Source organism: Juglans regia, chromosome 16, assembly GCF_001411555.2.
Source record: "Juglans regia cultivar Chandler chromosome 16, Walnut 2.0, whole genome shotgun sequence".
Classification (NCBI taxonomy): domain Eukaryota; kingdom Viridiplantae; phylum Streptophyta; class Magnoliopsida; order Fagales; family Juglandaceae; genus Juglans; species Juglans regia.
Genome location: NC_049916.1, coordinates 20,340,856 through 20,359,674, shown reverse-complemented (window position 1 = coordinate 20,359,674; position 18,819 = coordinate 20,340,856). Strand labels below are relative to the sequence as shown.

General features: G+C 35.5%; 3 protein-coding genes across 5 annotated transcripts; 2 read left to right on the top strand and 1 right to left on the bottom strand.

Moving 5' to 3' along the window:
• Positions 1–1,802: 1,802 nt before the first annotated feature.
• LOC109003227 (vesicle transport v-SNARE 12) lies at positions 1,803–4,589 on the top strand. 3 transcript variants are annotated; one of them, XM_018981276.2, is made up of 6 exons: positions 1,803–2,020; positions 2,169–2,278; positions 2,975–3,033; positions 3,131–3,319; positions 3,521–3,691; positions 3,936–4,589. In XM_018981276.2, exons 2-6 carry the CDS (start codon positions 2,182–2,184, stop codon positions 4,089–4,091), a joined length of 672 nt encoding a protein of 223 aa, XP_018836821.1. In that variant the 5' UTR covers positions 1,803–2,020; positions 2,169–2,181; the 3' UTR covers positions 4,092–4,589. The 3 variants fall into 3 exon arrangements, with proteins under 3 accessions (XP_018836821.1, XP_018836822.1, XP_018836823.1); XM_018981277.2 differs by having other exon boundaries at positions 1,820–2,020; positions 2,150–2,278; XM_018981278.2 differs by having other exon boundaries at positions 1,820–2,020; positions 2,115–2,278.
• Positions 4,590–5,775: 1,186 nt separating this feature from the next.
• LOC109003225 (integrin-linked protein kinase 1-like) lies at positions 5,776–15,353 on the top strand. Its single transcript, XM_018981274.2, has 11 exons — positions 5,776–6,246; positions 8,095–8,169; positions 10,871–10,987; positions 11,611–11,705; positions 12,441–12,561; positions 12,684–12,763; positions 13,162–13,221; positions 13,465–13,586; positions 13,685–13,770; positions 13,850–13,965; positions 14,873–15,353. The coding sequence occupies exons 1-11, from the start codon at positions 5,950–5,952 to the stop codon at positions 14,997–14,999; spliced, it is 1,296 nt and encodes a 431-aa protein (XP_018836819.1). The 5' UTR covers positions 5,776–5,949; the 3' UTR covers positions 15,000–15,353.
• Positions 15,354–15,643: 290 nt separating this feature from the next.
• On the bottom strand, positions 15,644–18,031 carry LOC109003226 (transmembrane emp24 domain-containing protein p24delta9-like). Its single transcript, XM_018981275.2, has 4 exons — positions 17,676–18,031; positions 17,361–17,570; positions 16,059–16,135; positions 15,644–15,949 (listed from the first exon to the last, which is right to left on the bottom strand). The coding sequence occupies exons 1-4, from the start codon at positions 17,880–17,882 to the stop codon at positions 15,805–15,807; spliced, it is 639 nt and encodes a 212-aa protein (XP_018836820.1). The 5' UTR covers positions 17,883–18,031; the 3' UTR covers positions 15,644–15,804.
• Between the last annotated feature and the right edge of the window lie 788 nt (positions 18,032–18,819).

Genomic DNA, 18,819 nt, shown 5'->3' with positions numbered 1-18,819 from the left:
GAAGTTTGTAAAAGTTTATTGATATATGTATTTTTGAATAATCATTAGGACATGATTAGAAGAAAAAACTGAAATTTTGAAATTGAAAATGTTTTGTGTTTGAGTGATGTTTAGGAATGAAATTATGAAAAATTTTGATAATAGAATTTTAATAGTGTCCAACACATGCCTAAAAATTATGAAATCTACTTGCTGAATTTTCTGTGGGCGGGCAGCCCTTGGCCATGCCTCCTGTGGGCGGGGGTTGTTGTTTGGATGCATGGGTTGATTGGCTCCTAGGGTTGTCTACCCATCGCCGATGGCGAGGCCACAAGAGAGAGATATATAGCTAAGACTATTGTTTTAAATACATTACCGTACCGTATCGGCTGGGACGACCGGTATATGTCGTACCGGTCACTAGTTTGGTATAGATATTATATATATTTCGTGTTGGCAGATATTTTGGCCTGTAAATTTTTTTTTTTCATTTTTTTAAACTACAAACTTATTTTTTGACCTTCAATTCAAGTTAGACTATTTATAATTTTTATATATATGTATTTATATATAATTTATTCATATATAAACTATTATTTTGGCATATAATTTTTATATATAATTTATTCATATATCGATTATCCTGAAAAAGGTACACGAAACGATATTGGTATCGAAATATTTCGTTTCAGTACCTTGATCGGTACGACATTTGGTACGGTATTCAAAACTTTGATTGATACCAGAGGCAATAGCGAATATATGGGACTAGGGCCACTATTTTAAATATCGTACCGTACCGGTCGGTATGGTTGGTATATGTCGTACTTGCCATTGAACCGATATAGGTATTGCATATATTTCATACTGACCTATATTTCGGCCTGTACTGATCTGTATTTTGGCCGGTACTGGCCAATATTTCGGCATTTAATTTTTTTTTTATTTTTTTTAACTATAAGTTTATTTTTTGACCTTCAATTTAGATTAGACTACTTATAATTTATATATATATATATATGTATTTATATATAATTTATTTATATATCAATTATTTTGAAATTGTTAACGAAATAGTATCAATATTAAAATTTCGTTAACAATTTCAAAATATTTTATTTTAATGTCTAGATCGATATGGTATTTAAAACTTTGCCAGGAGCAACAAAGTCTGGACAAGATTTTAAAATTGAGAAAAAGAGAGATTGAGAGAGGAAAGAGGTAGGTGCAAAGGAGGAAAATTTTAAAACAAAACATAGGATCAAAGAACCGTCGAAACCACTTTTTTTATTAAAAAAATAATTTCATATATATATATATTGGCCGGACAGGCTTGGGTCCAGCCGAGACGAGTGCCCCGCCCATCCAGGCGAGGGCTGAACGGGGGGTGGCGGGCTGGCCAGATCCCCGCGGTGCACCGCTACTATAAGCCTGTTAAAGAAAAAAAACAAATCTTTCTGCCTAGGTGGGATCAGGCGGCGAGGTCTCCCCTCACGCGTTCCATACACGTCGCGAAGACCAAGAATTGTTATGTTTTTACTTTTTATTCAAGATTTTAATGTTTGATTTTTACTTTCGTTTTTAATTTAATTTATTTTTTAAAAAAATTAACCTTAATAAAAAATTAGAAATATTTAATTATAAACAATTTTGTATATTAATACATGCATTCATTTAATATAATTAATTAAAAAATAAATTTTTTAAAAATAATATTAATTTAAATTTAAAATATAAAAATAATAATATTAATCCACAAATTGTGTAATACATAACAAAACTAAAAATAAAAATAAAAATAAAATAACGGACAACGTTAAGATAACGTGAACAGACAAACGAGAATATAGAGCTATCCGAAAGAAGCTCACTGTCATGTTTTTTGGTGAATCAACCGTTGTACGCATCCGTTTCTACCTTCTACCTCAAAGTTATTCTCTTCCTGTAAGAGCAACGTCGCAGACACCAACTATAACTGCCTGACGAGACGCGATCCGATCCCCTTCACATCCTCAAAGGACCGATCGATCTTCTTTCCAAGGTAGATCTTATCTTCCCCTATGGTTTTTCCACAAACTTCAGTTTGTCAATTTTTGTTTTCTCTTTCTATATTGATTCGGTTTTGGTAAAACTAGGGTTTGGATCTTCAAACTATTTACTATTTTTGAAGGTGGGTTTGACTCTCTCAGGGAAAAAGAAAACATGAGTGAGGTATTCGAAGGGTACGAGCGACAGTACTGCGAGCTCTCTGCTAATCTCTCCCGTAAATGTAGCTCGGCTGGTCTTCTTCCTCCTGGTGGTGAGACTGAACTTCCCTCTTTATGTCTTGCTTTTTCTATATTTCAACTATGCAAATTTCTAAGTTATACGGTTCGGATTCCCAACCCCCCCCCCCCCGACTTTTTTTTTTATTTGCTTATTTTTATATTGGTTTTACTTAGAAGATTTTCGCAGTTGGTTTTTTCAGACTAAATTATTGTATTTGTTGCTAAAGATTTGTGGGAAAGGATGATAAGACAATAACCTCGCCTATCATAACATTTATATGATTTTTTTTTTCTAGATTATTGAGACCATATGTTTCCAGTTTTATGTGCATAAATGGGATGATGTTGGACAAGATTTTATGGTTTAGCATGAAGTGGAAAATGAACTTGTGTGGGATCTACAATATCAGATTCCCTAACCATTCCTGATCTCTGACAGGAAGCACTCTGAAATGTATCTAGAACATGGGATTCGATAAGCTCATATGTGTTATCATTTTAATCTGGGTAATCATGCAAGTGATGATCACGCACTACGAAAGAGTTATAGAGATTGGGCTATCATGAGAGGCTCAGTTGGTTATTATACTGGACAATCTCTAGCAAGTCCTGTCATGAGAGTTAGTGCTATGGGGCTTGCTTGCATTTTCATGTTAACAAATTGTAAAATACTCTTTCTATTATGATTCCATGACCTGGGAACCATTTGTTGTCACTAATGTGTGCAGAGCAGAAGCAGCAGAAGGTTTCTGAGATTAAAGCTTCATTGGACGATGCTGATGTTTTGGTAATGTATCCATTTTATTTCCTATACTGTAATATTTTAGTTCTTTTTTTTTTTCCAAAATTTATCATGTAACTTTTTTATTTTTTCTTGGGTTCAGATCCGAAAAATGGACCTTGAGGCTAGAAGTCTACAACCAAGTGCAAAGGCTGCATTGCTTGCTAAGTTAAGGGAATATAAATCTGATCTAAATAAGCTGAAAAGGGAATTTAAAAGAATAGCATCTTCTAATGCTGATCAGGCCTCCCGTGAAGATTTGTTGGAATCTGGAATGGCAGGTGCGCATATGGTATGTCTGGATCACGCCTCTCACTTTTTCATTATTTTAGAAATATGAACATATATGTTTTCAAGTTGTAGCATGAGATGTTTGGGGAAGGCACTTTGTCCTCAAAATTATTAAATAATTCACCCATCAGATGTAGCATATATGGTTTATTTTTCATATATTTGGTAAATACTATTTTATTCATTTATGGATGATGTACAGGCTTCTGCTGATCAAAGAGAAAGGATGGCAATGTCAGTTGAGAGATTGAATCAATCAAGTGACAGGATTATGGAGAGTAGAAGAACCATGCTGGAGACTGAAGACCTTGGTGTTTCAATCCTCCAAGATTTGCACCAACAGCGTGAGACTCTCCTACATTCCCATAAAAAGGTATATTTTCTACTTGATGTCATATTTTTTACATGTGGTTCATTGTGGCTCAAACTTGAGTTCTCCCCCATTTTTCTTTTCATCAAATGGGACTCCATTAGCAAGCCTCTCCTGTATGTAATTCATGCACTGCGGAGGACCAATGCATGAGTTTGTTCGTAATCTATACCAATTTTCCAAGAACATGAGTATGATACAGCAATATTGAGTACATTTCTCAACTAATGACTTCGTTCTTTTGCAGCTTCATGGGGTAGATGATGCTATCGACAAGAGTAAAAAAGTTCTAACTGCCATGTCGCGCAGGATGACCAAGAACAAATGGATCGTTGGCTCAATAGTTGGAGCTCTTGTTTTTGCTATCATCTTTATTCTATTCTATAAGTTTTCACATCATTGACTTGTGCATTGTTTGGGGTACAGACGATATTCTCCATTACTTCGTGTGCTTGTTTGTATATATTAATTAAACATGTCCGATTTGTACGAACGATATAATTCAATAATTATATCATAGTTGGCGTGCTTCTACCCTTTTCTTAGCATTTTGTAGATGGTGCATTAGCATCGAATAAGGGCCCCATGTTCGACAGGCGGCATTTCTATGATGTACTTCAGAATCTACTACATGCTTTAGAGTTGTGAATCAAGCACTGATGGTAGGTGGCTCAGTCTTGTGTAGGCATCCATTTACAGAACAAGTGAAGAAAACATTTGTACTCCTCCCAATTTGATGTTTGATGTGATTAAGAATTCTGGATCTTCGAAGTTAATTAACAGGTTATTCCTACCAAGATCTCATTAGCTCCTTTTGTTATTCTCTAATTCTTGGTGCTGTACTGTCTCACTATGGTTGTTTGCTACTATCAAAACCAAAAGATGATGCTATTTTGAGTAATTGGGATGCATACCTCAACATTATATGGCATTTTGTTATGTCTTATTCTGCAGTTGTCATTATCTACTTTGGTCCAGGGACAACTCTATTTTGCATGGCTGTTCTGCCCTCTAGATATTTTCCTTTCTCCCAAACAATTATTAACCCTTCATCCCACAAATCCCACATCTATGGTGGATCGAAGCCAGACTACAAGAAGGACTACCATTAAACAAGTCTATCTGTTCCTCCATATAGTTGATGTGATTGGGATACCATATTCTTATAGATGTATTGATTAAATATACTTAAAATATTTTAAATATCTTTAATGCTTATAAAAAATATCTTTGATGCATATATTTTAGTTCTCTTGTTAATAACAAATTTAAAAAATGTTATTATTATCAATTATTTATACATGTTACATTTAATACGAAATATTTTATTAGTAATTTTTATTTATACATGCTACATTTAATACCTTCAACTAATAATTATTGAAAATATATGGTATCAGTAGGAAAAAAATGTGTATTTTTTTTATCATATATTGACAAAAAATCTCAGACTTAAATCATACTAAGAATAAAAATATAATTAATCTAAAATACAGTGAATTGTAAAATACATTTTGTATCCTCTAATTAATACTAGCATTGAATTTAATTTAAATTATCAGAATTTACATATTACACCTTTCATTTGCCTTTTAAACTGTGTATTTTCCAATCTTGGCCATTAAATAAATAAAGAACAAAAATAACTCTTTGAAAAATTTTATGTCTCGTTTGGTTATACTGTTAAGTTGAAATGATATATTTTGTTGAAAATTGAATAAATTATTATTATAATATTATTTTTATTTTGTAATTTAAAAAAATTAAATTATTTATTATATTTTGTAAGAAAAATTTAAAAAATTATAATAATTATATTATATGAGATGTGAATATTCTAGAATGTGATTTTTTGAAAATAAATAAATAAATTGCATGGAGAAGAGAGTACTCACGCTGAGTAGAAACGGGAGGAGAGTGGGAGACGAGCAATGCTACGTACAGTTTTCAAATAAATATTACATTATAAAATTAGTTAATTTTATCTATAAATTTTTTTTAAAATTATAATAATATTTTTATTAAAATAATATTTTTTTATTTAATAAAAGATTTGCATATCCAATTCTCAAATGAAAATTACAAATAGAATTTCTCGTGGGAGACGGATTCCAACGCAATTAGATTTCCCTGAAAAACGGGGACTACCAAATTCAGCGAAGTCGCACAGCCCAGGAAGCGAAGCAGCACACAACAAAATCTCTCCAAACAAGCAGGACAGTTTAATTCCTATTTTCTGATCCGATCTCCCATCGCTGGTCATGAGCTCGGACGCGTCCTCTTCCGATGCCGCAGCTATTAAAGGGAGCTCGACATTGGACAAGCAGAAGGAGAAAGCGAGGGTGAGCCGGACCTCCCTGATTCTCTGGCACGCCCACCAGAACGACGTCGCTGCCGTCCGCAAGCTTCTCGAGGAGGATCGCTCCCTTGTCCACGCCAGGGACTATGACAACCGCACCCCGCTTCACGTCGCTTCCCTCCACGGCTGGATCGACGTCGCCAAGTGCTTGATCGAGTACGGTGCCGACATCAACTCCCAGGATCGCTGGAAGAACACCGTAAATTCTTCTCAATTACTGCTTTCTCTATTCCTCTCTCTCTCTCTCTCTGTGGCTTCCATTATTGAATTCGATGTTTACTTAATATGCTATGCCAAATATATAATCTATTAATTTTTTTTATAGAGAGGAGAATATCCATATAACCTGGTGCAAAATATACGAAAGATTGTGGAGAAGCTTAGGTCAAAGGAGCGTGGAGTTGTTCGAGTGAATAAGCTTAAAAATGGAATTGCAACTTTGGGTGAATAAATTGTGTGCAAGTCTAAAATACTATATTTTTTTTCAGCTTCCAGAAGCTGGACCTTAAATCATTAGCAAAAAGTATGGTTGTTAACACGAGCTTGCGAGTTGAGTTTCGTTGAGGGCAGAACATGCGTTGAATCGATGAAGCATTATTTGATTATACCTTTATTTTATCTCCATAGATCCCTGTTAAGTGTGAGATGGTGTGCCGTCCTATCTCTAGTGGCGGTTTGGGTATTAGAAACTTACGGTTGTTTTATCGGGCGTTACTTGGCAAATAGTTGTGGCAATATATCAAGGAACCAGAAGCCTTATGGAAAACTGTGATCGAGAATAAATATGGTGGTTTAGGAGATGATTGGTGTACTAGAGAAGTTAGAGGGGCTCATGGAATGGGACTATGGAAGCATATTAGAAAAGGGTGGGAGATCTTTCATCATCACACTAGATTTCAGCTGGGTACGGGCTCCTGGATTAGATTTTGGAAGGATGCTTGGTGTGGCAACCGTGCTCTCCAAGATTTGTTTCCTATGCTTTTCCTGATAGCAAGTGCCAAAGATGCTATAGTGGCGGAGGTTATGGGAATCTCAGGAGGGAGTATGCACTGGAATATCAATTTCAACCGGGCGGCACAGGATTGGGAGATGAGGAGTTTTGTAGTTTTTTATAATCTCGTGTATTCTTGTCGTCCAAACATCCAGCATGAAGATGGTTTGTGGTGGATTCCTGCAGGGAGAGGGGTATTCATAGTTCGTTCCTTTTATAAGGTTCTCACACAAGTGTCGGAGATACAGTTTTCCTGAAGAAGACTCTGGCAACACAAGGCTCCTTCTAAAGCTTCTTTTTTTGTGTGGACAACATCATTAGACAAGATTCTTAGTGCAGATAATTTGAGAAAGATGAGGATAATTACTGCAGACTGGTGTTATATGTGTAAAAGAGGGGGTGAGTTGATGAACCATTTACTTTTACACTGTGAGGTAGCCAGGACTCTCTGGAATGAGGTGTTTAAAAGGATGGAACTAGCATGGGTTATGCCAGAATCCGTGGTGGATATATTGGTGTGTTGGACCTCTATCCGAGGTGTGCTTCAGATTAAATAGATTTGGAAGATGATCCATATTTATATTATGTGGTGCTTGTGGCAGGAGCGCAATGAGATGACGTTTGAAGACAAAGAGAGATCTATGGTGGAACTAAAAGTTTTCTTTTTTAGGATTCTTTGTACTTGGGCCATTGCTATGGATTTTAATGGCATGGACTTTCATGATTTCTTAGTTTCTAATGCTCCTACGTAGTTAGGGCATACGGACTTTGTAATTGGCAGTTGTTGCCAATTCTTGGATTAATAATACTTGTTTTACTTATAAAAAAAAAAAAAAAAAAGATCCTTATTTATCATCGTCTTGAATATATCCGTGCCTTGGTTACTGATGCGCTGCTCCATTATGTATTTGTTATCTTACATTCTTTGAACTTTGAATGCAATGCTGCGATTTCTTTGCCCATTATGGGACTGAATATAAATTTCTTATTGTTATTATTTCATTTGTTTTGCACTGCCATCGTTGGAATAATTAGCTGGAGTTTCTCTTATGACAGCCTCTAGCTGATGCCGAAGGAGCGAAGAAGCATAGCATGATTGAGTTGTTAAAATCACACGGGGGCTTGTCTTATGTAAGTCTATTCCTCACCCCCAACCCCCAACACCCCCCCCCTGCAAAAAATGTAAGCAAGCATATAATTGTAGCTCTTCCCCCACCCCTTTTATCATGTAATGTTTCTTGCAACTGGTGTTTATAAGCATTTTCTTTTTTTGTCTTTTATTTTTACTTTTCTTTCTCCAAGTTGTTGAGTCCACAATGACGTGTTTTTCCTTACTGTTGAACCTGAAACATGTAGTGTATGGAATGGGAACTAGATGATCATTTTGTTCAATTATGTCATTTTCCCTTATCCGATCTTCACTTGCAATTCTGAGGGCAAGAAGCAGTGATCCCAGTGCGGATGACTCCTGAAAATGGAAATTTCCCCTTTTTCTTTAATTTTGAAGATGTTGTAATTTCTATGAGATCTATTATATATATATATATATTAAGCATGGTGTGTAAGACACCACTTACTGTGAGACCCATTATATCTATTAAAATATATAAGAGCTAAAGCATCCTCGTTGTAAAATATTGCGCCACTTCAACATTTGTCTATTTTAATTTTATTTTTTAATTTCTTTTATTCCCTAATAGTTTACACTTTCAACATTTATTACCACTTTATAATCCCGTCTCTTGCACTTCCAGTCTTTTGCACTTCTGGTCAACTTCCTTTATTACTCACTTATTAGCTGTCTCTTGCACTTTCCGTCAACTTCCACCCTTTAATACCACTTCGTTGGCTATCTCATGTACTTTCCATCTCGTGCACTTCCTATCAATTAACACTTTCTATCAATTAAGACTTTCTATTTTCTTTTTTCAATTTTACATTAAAACCGCCCGGTTCCCAGGTTGGCATAACTATTAAGTTTCTATGTTATTAAAGGTTATTAAAAGAATTGGATAATCATCTCATCATTAATTTATTTCCTTAAACACCATTCAGTTTCCAGGCTTAATTGGAAGTTTATTACACTTCCACTTATTTCTCTGCAGATTTTGGTCTTCTATTTAAGGTATCAATTTTGGTTTTGTTCTCATCTTAGAGAGGGATATCCAATTGTCATCTTTGAAGCCCTTAATGCTACTCCAAACAGCGTTGCTGCTTCTTTTCAAAAATCAATCTGTTTGGTGCTCAAGAAAGGTTCCAAAACCGGTTTCTCTCTATGAGATGAAACTCTTTGTGGCAATGTTGGTGGTATTAGTGGCCATTTCTTTTGTGCAAAAATCTGTAACTACTAAGACCTGGTGCCAAGCCCGACGTCTAAAGGTGTCATCTTTGTGCCCACTTTCTTTGCACAAAGACGACAGAACCTCTTTTACAGTGGGGATTGTTATTTTGGGTTGTTTTTTAGAGCTATAGTGATCTAAGTCCAATGACCAACATAGATTAGGTAACGTGATGATTTATTTCTCTTTTGAGCTTCCCCCCCACCCCTCCCCTCTCTTTCTGTATATATTGACAAGTATATTGAGTTTCTCATAACTATGAGAGAGATAGGGGAATATAATAGAATTAAAAACTTAATAATTTTGTACGCCTCGCGTGGGTGTAGGGCTAGTTCATAAAAAAGAGAGTCAAAACACCAATACTTTTTAGGTAAGCTGATGTGGCAGGCCTCCACATCAACGGTTTGTTTGCCGTGTCAATAAATATGCATGCAAATAGATATATTCTATTTCTATTTCTAGTATGAGAACGTTGTATACTATTTCGCTAATGAGCTTACAGAACCTCTTTTACAATGGAGATTTTTATTTGTTTAATCTTAATAAACAATGTGATAATGACATTTGCTTCTTCAAATAATAGCTAACAGTCGGTAATCAATATCAGTAAAAGAAATGGGGACTTTATTAATGGATTGGCAGAGAGTCTGAGTTCTCTCATAACATAACATGAGAGAACCATAAGTTTTAACCCTGGTTTCAGTATGAGCGATAAATTGAGGACATGGGTTTTAGGGATTTTAGCTTCCATTAAGCCCTTGTAGTGTGGCATAACACTATTTTAATTATTTCATCCCATGGAGTTACTGATAATTGGACATTACACATGTTTCAAGGTTAGATGATTTATGAATTTTTTTGTTTTTTTTTTGGTGGGGGGGGGGGTTGCGGGGAAGAGAGAACTTAGCTATGCTTGTTGCCAAAGGGGGCTGTGAGAGTAGCTCTGTTTTGTATTTGGTCCACAATAATTAGACTTTGGACCGCTTCAGATTGTCTTTCTCTAGAATGAACATATAATAATGCCACTTCTAACTCTAGCTAGGTGTTTTTCTTGTATGCAACCCGTGTGCTTGGGCTATGCCTTGCATTTTTAATAAATTATTGATTACTCTTAAAAAAACATGGGATAATGTCAAGTGGTGATTGGCTGTGAATCTTAAAGAAGTAATCATATAGTGTTTACAGTTTCCATGTAGTGGTTGTCAAATAGAATTTGGGTATCATGGCAAGGTACTGTATATGTGCGGAGCTTCAATTTCAATATGTATACATGTGTTTTGTTTGTAGATATGGAAACGGTTTACAAGTCATAAATGATTTGTTTGTTTCAACATGAAAATACATTCTTTGTTTGTTATTTATGCACTAGCATCTCATGACTTGGCTATCGATGCTAAGTAAATAAGATTTCTTTATGAAGACTTGTTTACATTTTGTGAGTTTTTTGTTTTATTTGCTTTTGCAGGCTCTAATTATGATTCTTCATTCTGCAGGGCCAAAATGGAAGCCATTTTGAACCAAAGCCCGTTCCACCCCCACTGCCAAACAAGTGTGACTGGGAAATTGACCCTTCTGAGTTGGACTTTTCAAACTCAGCTATTATTGGGAAGGTATGATTTTTATTTTTATTTTTAAAGATTGGTAGTAAACAAACTGAATAAGGGCAAGTCATGCAATCTATTCTGAGTAGTTACACTGTGATTTATGAAGTCTCTTGTTTGAGTGTAACGGAGTCTGATGTTACCATTCAAATACTGTCACTAGGATTTTCTGTCTCCTATTTTGCTCCATCCAGAATCTAATTTAAGTTTAAGAGTTTCTAGATTCTGCCCGTTCTGTGATATTTTGATTTAGGGATTATGCAATTACTGTTCACACAACTTCCTTCCCATTACAAGTGTGCCACCTATATACCCTATATTTCGTTTCCCCTGGTTAGGTAAAATGCTGAGATGATTTTTACCACAGAAACTGTATAGACAGTACCTCTGAAGTTAATCTTTGATTCTTTGTAAGAGAGGGTAGTTTCTTTTGGAAAAAGTAATTCCATCTTTACTTGGTACTTTCTCACCGTTGTTTTGCTCTGTTGGTCTGTTGTGCCTTTCACTTGTTGGTCATTTAGTTTGGAACTTGAATATGCTGCTAAAAATCTGGGTGTCAGCATTTGGCTCTTGGTGTACTTTTTTAGTCCATATGCAGGGTTGCTTTAACTGATGATGGCTGATGCTAGCAGGGATCTTTTGGTGAGATTTTAAAAGCCTATTGGCGTGGAACACCTGTAGCTATCAAACGCATTCTTCCATCACTTTCAGATGACAGATTGGTGATGTAAGATCCATTTTCTTATTACTTTTTCCTATGAGGGGTTTGTTATTTGTTGATTTCGTTTTTTAATTTGTAAGCTGATTATTTTGGAGGAATCGTATATGCTTTCCTCTGTATGAGCGTATGTTTTAGTTATGAGCTAACTTTGCTTATGTCATACTTTATTGTTATATCCTTTTAGATAGCCAGTCCCAAGCCTGGATAAAGGCAGGCAGTAATGGCAGGTTGATTGCCTGTGCATATCTTTTGTCACATCTTGCAAAACAGGGATCCTATTTGGATATGAGTTGAAGCATTCCCAACTAACATAGAAAATCAATGATTGTTAAAGAAGTAACTAGGGATATGCTCCTAGATGGACCTACTGGCATAAAAAGATTGTTTTAATAACCTCAATTGGATGGGAGTAAGGTGTAGTTGAGTTGAGCTATGGTTGTGTACGTGTTAGGAACTGTTCTGATATACCAACAGAATCAGAACCAAAATAATGGATGATATATTTTATTTGGAGCACAAAAGATTTTCTTTAATGATTCACTCAGCATTCTTTCTTAAGAGTTGGTGAGTACATTAGAGTTGGGAAGGCCTTTACTATTTATATACCCACATAAACAGAGGGCCAGCACACTCAAGAAAATTACTAATGTGGTGCTTTTTGCCTATAATCATATTTTCCTTTCTGATCCAGCTTATAATTAATCAAGAATGCAAAGGGCTTACCTGTTCTCTTTATTTCAGTCAGGACTTCAGGCATGAGGTTAATTTGCTTGTGAAGCTCCGCCACCCTAATATAGTCCAATTTCTCGGAGCTGTCACAGAGAAGAAGCCCCTTATGTTAATTACTGAATACTTACGAGGGGTGAGTAAATGCAGTAGTTGTTTTATGTTTTGTATTGTGATTTATGTTGGCTGAAGTCCTTGTAAGTGTTCTGAAAAATGTACTTGAAGAGACTTAAATGCTACATTTATATGCTGTTATAGGGTGATCTTCATCAATACCTCAAGGAAAAAAGTTCACTTAGTACTTCAACAGCTATCAACTTCGCACTGGACATAGCGAGGTACTTTTAGGTCTTATACCTACCCAAAGAAAATGCTTGCACACATATCCTGGAGTTATATTTAGTTGTTGATTGTGCATCTGTAATTCTAAGCTGTATAATAAGTGGCGAAATTCATTTAAGCAATAGTCTTTTAAGCCGTATGAAATAATTTTTTATGGAGAGATAGATGTCCAGAGATATCTTCCCAGGAAAGGTAAGGGGCTAAATTGAGAGTAAATGTACATATTTAGAATCAGTTGTGTATTGATGAATGCCCAATCTAAGTTTATGCAATCTTACTGGAGCATTGCTTGACTCATTTATTACAGCTCGATTTTTTTTCTTTACTGAGAGCAAGACGCAACCTAAGGGTACTCAATTGTGATGCTAATTTTCTGTAAATCTTATGTGGGCAGAGGAATGGCTTATCTTCACAATGAGCCAAATGTCATTATTCACCGGGACCTAAAACCAAGGTGAATTTATTCGTATTTAAATTTTCCTGGTCTATTCTATTGTCATGTTGTACTGGTAACTTATGATATTCTTTAGTGAGTACCATTAATATATCCTCTTAAAGAGGAGATTACTCTGCTTAGGATGAAATGCTTCTTTACCCGAGTGAAAAGGCACCTTCTATTTCTTTCTCTGATGGAACTTGGAAGTGGCCTTTCATATTGGGTTTTCATTCTTATTGATTCTTTTGTTATCAATTTCAGGAATGTTCTTCTAGTCAATTCCAGTGCAGACCATTTAAAAGTTGGAGATTTTGGACTAAGCAAGCTCATCAAGGTTCAGAATTCCCATGATGTGTACAAAATGACCGGAGAGACCGGAAGCTGTAAATATCTCTATTAAAATTTATTTATTTTAAGTGAATGTGAATTTAATATTGAATGATTTTTTTTTTCTTTTCTTTGGGATGGAACAAAATAAAAGACCGTTATATGGCTCCTGAAGTTTTCAAGCATCGAAGATATGATAAGAAGGTTGATGTTTTCTCTTTCGCAATGATACTATATGAGGTAATGCTGGTTTCTATATGGAGTTCAAGATAAGATGTAAAAATATTTAAAATCAGTTCTAATCTGTGGGAATGGTCAGATGCTTGAAGCAGAACCACCACTTGCACATTATGAGGCTTATGAAGCAGCCAAATATGTGGCTGAAGGACGCAGACCTTCATTTCGCTCAAAGGGATACATCCCTGAACTCAGAGAGTAAGTTAGGTCTAAATTTTTCTGTTGATCAAAAGATTGCTTTTTTTCTCATGCATGACCCACTTAAAAAAACTGAATCTTTTTTTCTTTTGTTTCTTTATTCTCTGATGAATGGAATTCAATTTGGAATTTTCGGCAGTGTGAGCGTTAAGAAATTAACTTAACAAAGATATATGCAAACCACTCTTCAGCTGCACAAAATATTTTTGCCTCTCTCTCTCTCTCTCTCTCTCTCTCTCTCTCTCTCCATATAATTCTTTGCATATCTACTTTAAAAACTGTCAGCCATCTCGTCTTCACAGCCTTGCTCCATTTTATTTTTCACCTCTCATCCTTATAATGCCTTTGACTTGAGTAATCTCTCCTTATGCATCGATTAATCATGTTGCACATACAAGAAACCGTTGTTGATATTCTCTCATCTTGTCTTCCATTGGTGCTAATTAACTGAGGATTGCTTCCAGATTCTCTTCTTTTCTCCTTGTTTTCCCAGAACTCCAATTGCATGTTTCCTTTGGTATAAAGATATCGGATGAACTTTTTTTTATAGGATATCAGATGAATCATACAATTTATAACACGTTATTTTCTTCCTATAATCCCAACCCCCCACTTTCCTTTGGGGGAGAATCTGTAAGAGATGGCAATCAGCTAATTGGCCATTTTCAAGATTGGGTATCTCAATACATTTTGTCGTCATATTCAACATTGATGTAATCTTTTCGACCAAAACTATTCATGTTGTTCAACATGCAATTATTGTATGCTGTTTGATCACTAATTATTGTATGGAAGAGCAGCGCTGTGCTATAGATTAATCAAAAACCTATTTAGGAAATTATCCATCTTTGATATACAGAGCTGAAGAATCAAACTGTTAATCTCCATTAGTTTCGAATGGTTTTAGGTTAACCGAGCAGTGCTGGGCCGCTGACATGAACCAAAGACCTTCTTTCTTGGAAATCCTCAAGAGGCTTGAAAAGATAAAGGAAAATCTACCAACCGACCATCACTGGAGTCTCTTCAATACATGATATTCAAGACAAATGTTATATGATCAGAATGTGGATGATATATTTGCCATTTCTGCCGGTCAATCTCCTGTACTTCCAGTCGAGAGCATATGGGATTGTGAATGGGACTCAACTGGTAATATGCAAGGAGAATAGCTCTCTGATTGCTTTACCAATATTCTGCTCGGAATCTTGTCATGATTATCTTGATCTGAACAACCCTGTTTAAGAGTCTCATCCAAATTGACATTGTAAAACGTTCATCTTTTGACAGGAACTTTCTTCTCTCTTTCATCTGTTAGTTGTAATTTCTTTCTGGTCCCGAAGTGAATTTGAGAATAGATCTTTATGAAGTGCTTACGTTTATCTGCTTTCTTTTTGTTCTCTTTGAACGGTTGGGTGAGGCTTTCAAGCTCCTCCTATCCTTTTATGTAGAGGATGTATTTGCTGATCTTAAAGATTTTGTGTATTTCTATTAATTACCAAAAAAAAAGAAGGTATTTTTGCTGATAATGTCATTCGAATTGCTCACTTAAGTCCTAGTTTTTCTTTGAATGACATGTCAACTTCAACAGAAACGAAATAACTGATAGCAAAGGTTTGCTGCTCCCATATCCACCCTAAGGTTTAAGTAATGTAGGATAGCTGCTACACACACCGGCAGATTCTACACGTGGTAACAAAAGATTCAATTGTTCAAAGTTCCACTTCATCTAACAATGTGATCTGAAAATTAATCTATTTGAAAAAGTACAACGTTCTATATTCTACAATAGCACAACCGAGACAACAAAAAAAAAAAAGGTACAAATTGCCAATAATAAGATTAGATGAGCTTCTTTTTCTCAAAAAAGGTTTTCAAGTGCCATAGCTGCAAGCCTGCCACTGATAAGCACACAAAGAGTGAAAGAACACTCAACCAGCCCATCCTGGAATTGGTTTTTTTATTGAGCTCCTGCATTTCTTCTTCTCTGAAACATCAACCAAAAAAAGCTCTGCTTAAATACAAACATACATACAGACATATGGGTGTGTGTATCATTTTTATGACTTGTTCAAGATATAAAGATGCTTCCTAACCTTTCGCGGAGATAAAACATTTCATCCTGGATGGAAATAACAGTATCATACAGCTTCTTCAGTTCTAGTTCCATGGCCTGGCATATAAAACAATGGCAATGTAAGGTTTTTTTTCAATTCTCAACCCTGACAGTTGAGAAATGGGAAAAAAGGTTTATTTTCAATGTCTCCAGCAAACTAAGGAAAACTAAATCACTTTTCCCTAAAAAGAAACATTTTGTTTTGAAAGTATTTTCCAAAATTTTATATCGAAACAATCATTTTTATAAGCATAAGAATAAAACAACAATGAAGTTTACTACCTTACGGGCATGCCACTTCAAGGGCGGTGACTCCTGCTAAGAAAACCTTAACTCATCACCTATTTCATTATTGAGCTACCAATGTATAATCCCTCCAGTACCAACACATTAAAAAAAGAGCACCAACTGGACCTTTGTTGTTGAACTATCAAAAGTGAGCTCTGAGCCTATAACCAACAAATGTTTCGAAGATTGCATCTGATGTGTTTTCTATTATACTTGCTCTCAAATGAGAGACAAGTACGCACTCTTAATGCATTTGGCAACACTCACAAACCAAACAAGTAGCTCAGAGTCTACTTCTGGAACACTTGCAATACAACTTTATTGCAACGATGGACACCGAAAGTTGCCACTACCATAATGCTGTTTTCTCCTTTCTGTTTCCTTAATTTTGATAAGTCCCATTTTCTTTCATCCCTTTCACTTTTTCAGGAACTTGAGAAGACCGAGAACAAGCCAAACCTCAATTGTACCACCACAATATTTCAGATGCAGGCAAAATTTTTACACTTATGGTGAGTGTCTTCAATCGTTTTACACAGCTCGAATTTATTAGAGATCACTTCTTCATTCACTCTTAGAGATTTAGGGTATAATCAGTAAACCAATGGGGTTCTCTATTTATCTATCTGAAAGTAAATTTCATCGAATTGATATCCTAACGAATTACTAAGCCTTAGAAATTAAGTTCTGTTGCCTCGAAAATCAATGCTTACATTTTGCTTTCATTGGGGAAAGAAGCTCTTTTTCCCAAAATTTAACAAGTTCCTCCTACTGTGACTCCTAAATACCACATCATAAAATTCTAGAATTCAAGATTCCACAAGCGGTAGACAGGCTTCTAGACCCTCTATTGAAAAGGAAATAATTCTAGAATTTCATCGCCCAAAGACAAAAAAATCAATCATGATCACATTAAAAGGTTAATTATCGGAGATATAAACTGCCGGAGGCCCGGAAGTAATAGGCAGAATAATAACGAAAAAAGAAAACTCACATCGACTTGGCCTTTCTTAGCAACCTTAGACCAATCCTTGGCGGCCACACCGGTCTTCCAATCGAAATCTACCGTCAACGTGATCGGGGGCTTGTGATCGGGGGCCCAGAAGCAGGCCATGTAATCCCCAGCCTCCGCCGACTCAAACGCGAACTGCCCCGATTCCACGTGCTCCGCGTTATGGAAACTGTTCCCATGAGCCGAAGTCACCTATAATACATAGCAGAAACAAAATATTCGCGAAATTATGACAAGTAGTAAAATCAAATCCAAGAACCCCAAACCCCCAACGGCAAGCACAGGAGAAAGAAATACCCGAACGGTGATTTTGTGGGAATCAGGCAAGGGATGACCCTCGTTGGGGTTGATGACGCTGTACTTGCCCACCGTCATGGATTTGCTCTTAATGTCTTCGGCGATGCACTTTGTGTGACCCGATTGCAGGTCGAATCGAACCGATTCCGATGTAGAAAACAAAAGCCATAAGATCAGAAGAAAATGTAGGTTCTGGAATTGCAACATTGGATCATGCGGGGAGAGAGGGAGAGAGAGAGAGAGCGACCTTTGGACTTTGGAAGAAGAAATCTCAATCGGAGTGAGCGAGCTAGAGGGGATGGGAAGTAGGTACTGATGTTAATGCATCCCGATCAACGATTCTACGTGTTAAAATGACTTTTTCCCCCAAAAACAAAAAATATAATAATAAGAATCTCAAGAGGCATTCAGTACGTGTATCGGAGTAAAATGATAACTTTATACTTAGTATATAAAATTGTAATTATTTTTTAACGAAGTGATAATTGATTTAAAATGAATTGTATAGACGTAACCTTATCTTCTTTATCAAATTAATTTTGTATCATGTTAGATTTTTCTTTAATTTTTTAAAACTTTTCTATTTGTAAGAATAGAGACAAGTCATCCACTTCTGATATGATATGATTTGATTTGCAATATTTAAATTTAGATTCTCTTACAAATCAAATCATATTATCATGGCGTGAAAGGTTATTCATATAACCACTTGCAAAATTGAATTTTCTAATAAAGTATTTTAGATAATTTGGAATAAGATAATCACAACTATAGGTGCAATCGGTCTAGTCTAGGGGGTCATGGATTGAAAATCTCGATCCACATTTTTTTTGGACCAGACCAGACCGATTATCCTTCTAGATCAGATCGTTCAGTCAAATCAGTCCATATGAACTAAGAACATTTTTTTCCTCTTTTCTATTTTTGGCAAATAAGTTAATACAAAATATTAATTAAATTAGTAAATTTAAAATTAAGCGAACTCTTTAATAGGAATTATGTAACTAACTCATTAGAAATAATTAATTATATTTATATTTATTATGTTAATAGTTACTAACTTAGTTCTTTAGTATTCATAATGGCCTATAATAAAAATTCTAACATTTTATATATGGTTAATGAATATTAAATAATGTCATCG

What these genes read in the sequence shown, in the direction of transcription:
- LOC109003227 (XM_018981276.2), top strand. Translation starts at nt 2,182, where the DNA reads ATGAGTGAGGTATTCGAAGGGTACGAGCGACAGTACTGCGAGCTCTCT. An exon ending in TGGACGATGCTGATGTTTTG is followed by an intron (nt 3,034 to 3,130) that starts GTAATGTATCCA and finishes TCTTGGGTTCAG; the next exon opens with ATCCGAAAAATGGACCTTGA. An exon ending in GAATGGCAGGTGCGCATATG is followed by an intron (nt 3,320 to 3,520) that starts GTATGTCTGGAT and finishes GATGATGTACAG; the next exon opens with GCTTCTGCTGATCAAAGAGA.
- LOC109003225 (XM_018981274.2), top strand. Translation starts at nt 5,950, where the DNA reads ATGAGCTCGGACGCGTCCTCTTCCGATGCCGCAGCTATTAAAGGGAGC. An exon ending in CACCGGGACCTAAAACCAAG is followed by an intron (nt 13,222 to 13,464) that starts GTGAATTTATTC and finishes TATCAATTTCAG; the next exon opens with GAATGTTCTTCTAGTCAATT. An exon ending in GACCGGAGAGACCGGAAGCT is followed by an intron (nt 13,587 to 13,684) that starts GTAAATATCTCT and finishes ACAAAATAAAAG; the next exon opens with ACCGTTATATGGCTCCTGAA.
- LOC109003226 (XM_018981275.2), bottom strand. Translation starts at nt 17,882, where the DNA reads ATGTTGCAATTCCAGAACCTACATTTTCTTCTGATCTTATGGCTTTTG. An exon ending in CCCACAAAATCACCGTTCGG is followed by an intron (nt 17,571 to 17,675) that starts GTATTTCTTTCT and finishes TATGTATTATAG; the next exon opens with GTGACTTCGGCTCATGGGAA. An exon ending in ATGTTTTATCTCCGCGAAAG is followed by an intron (nt 15,950 to 16,058) that starts GTTAGGAAGCAT and finishes TTGATGTTTCAG; the next exon opens with AGAAGAAGAAATGCAGGAGC.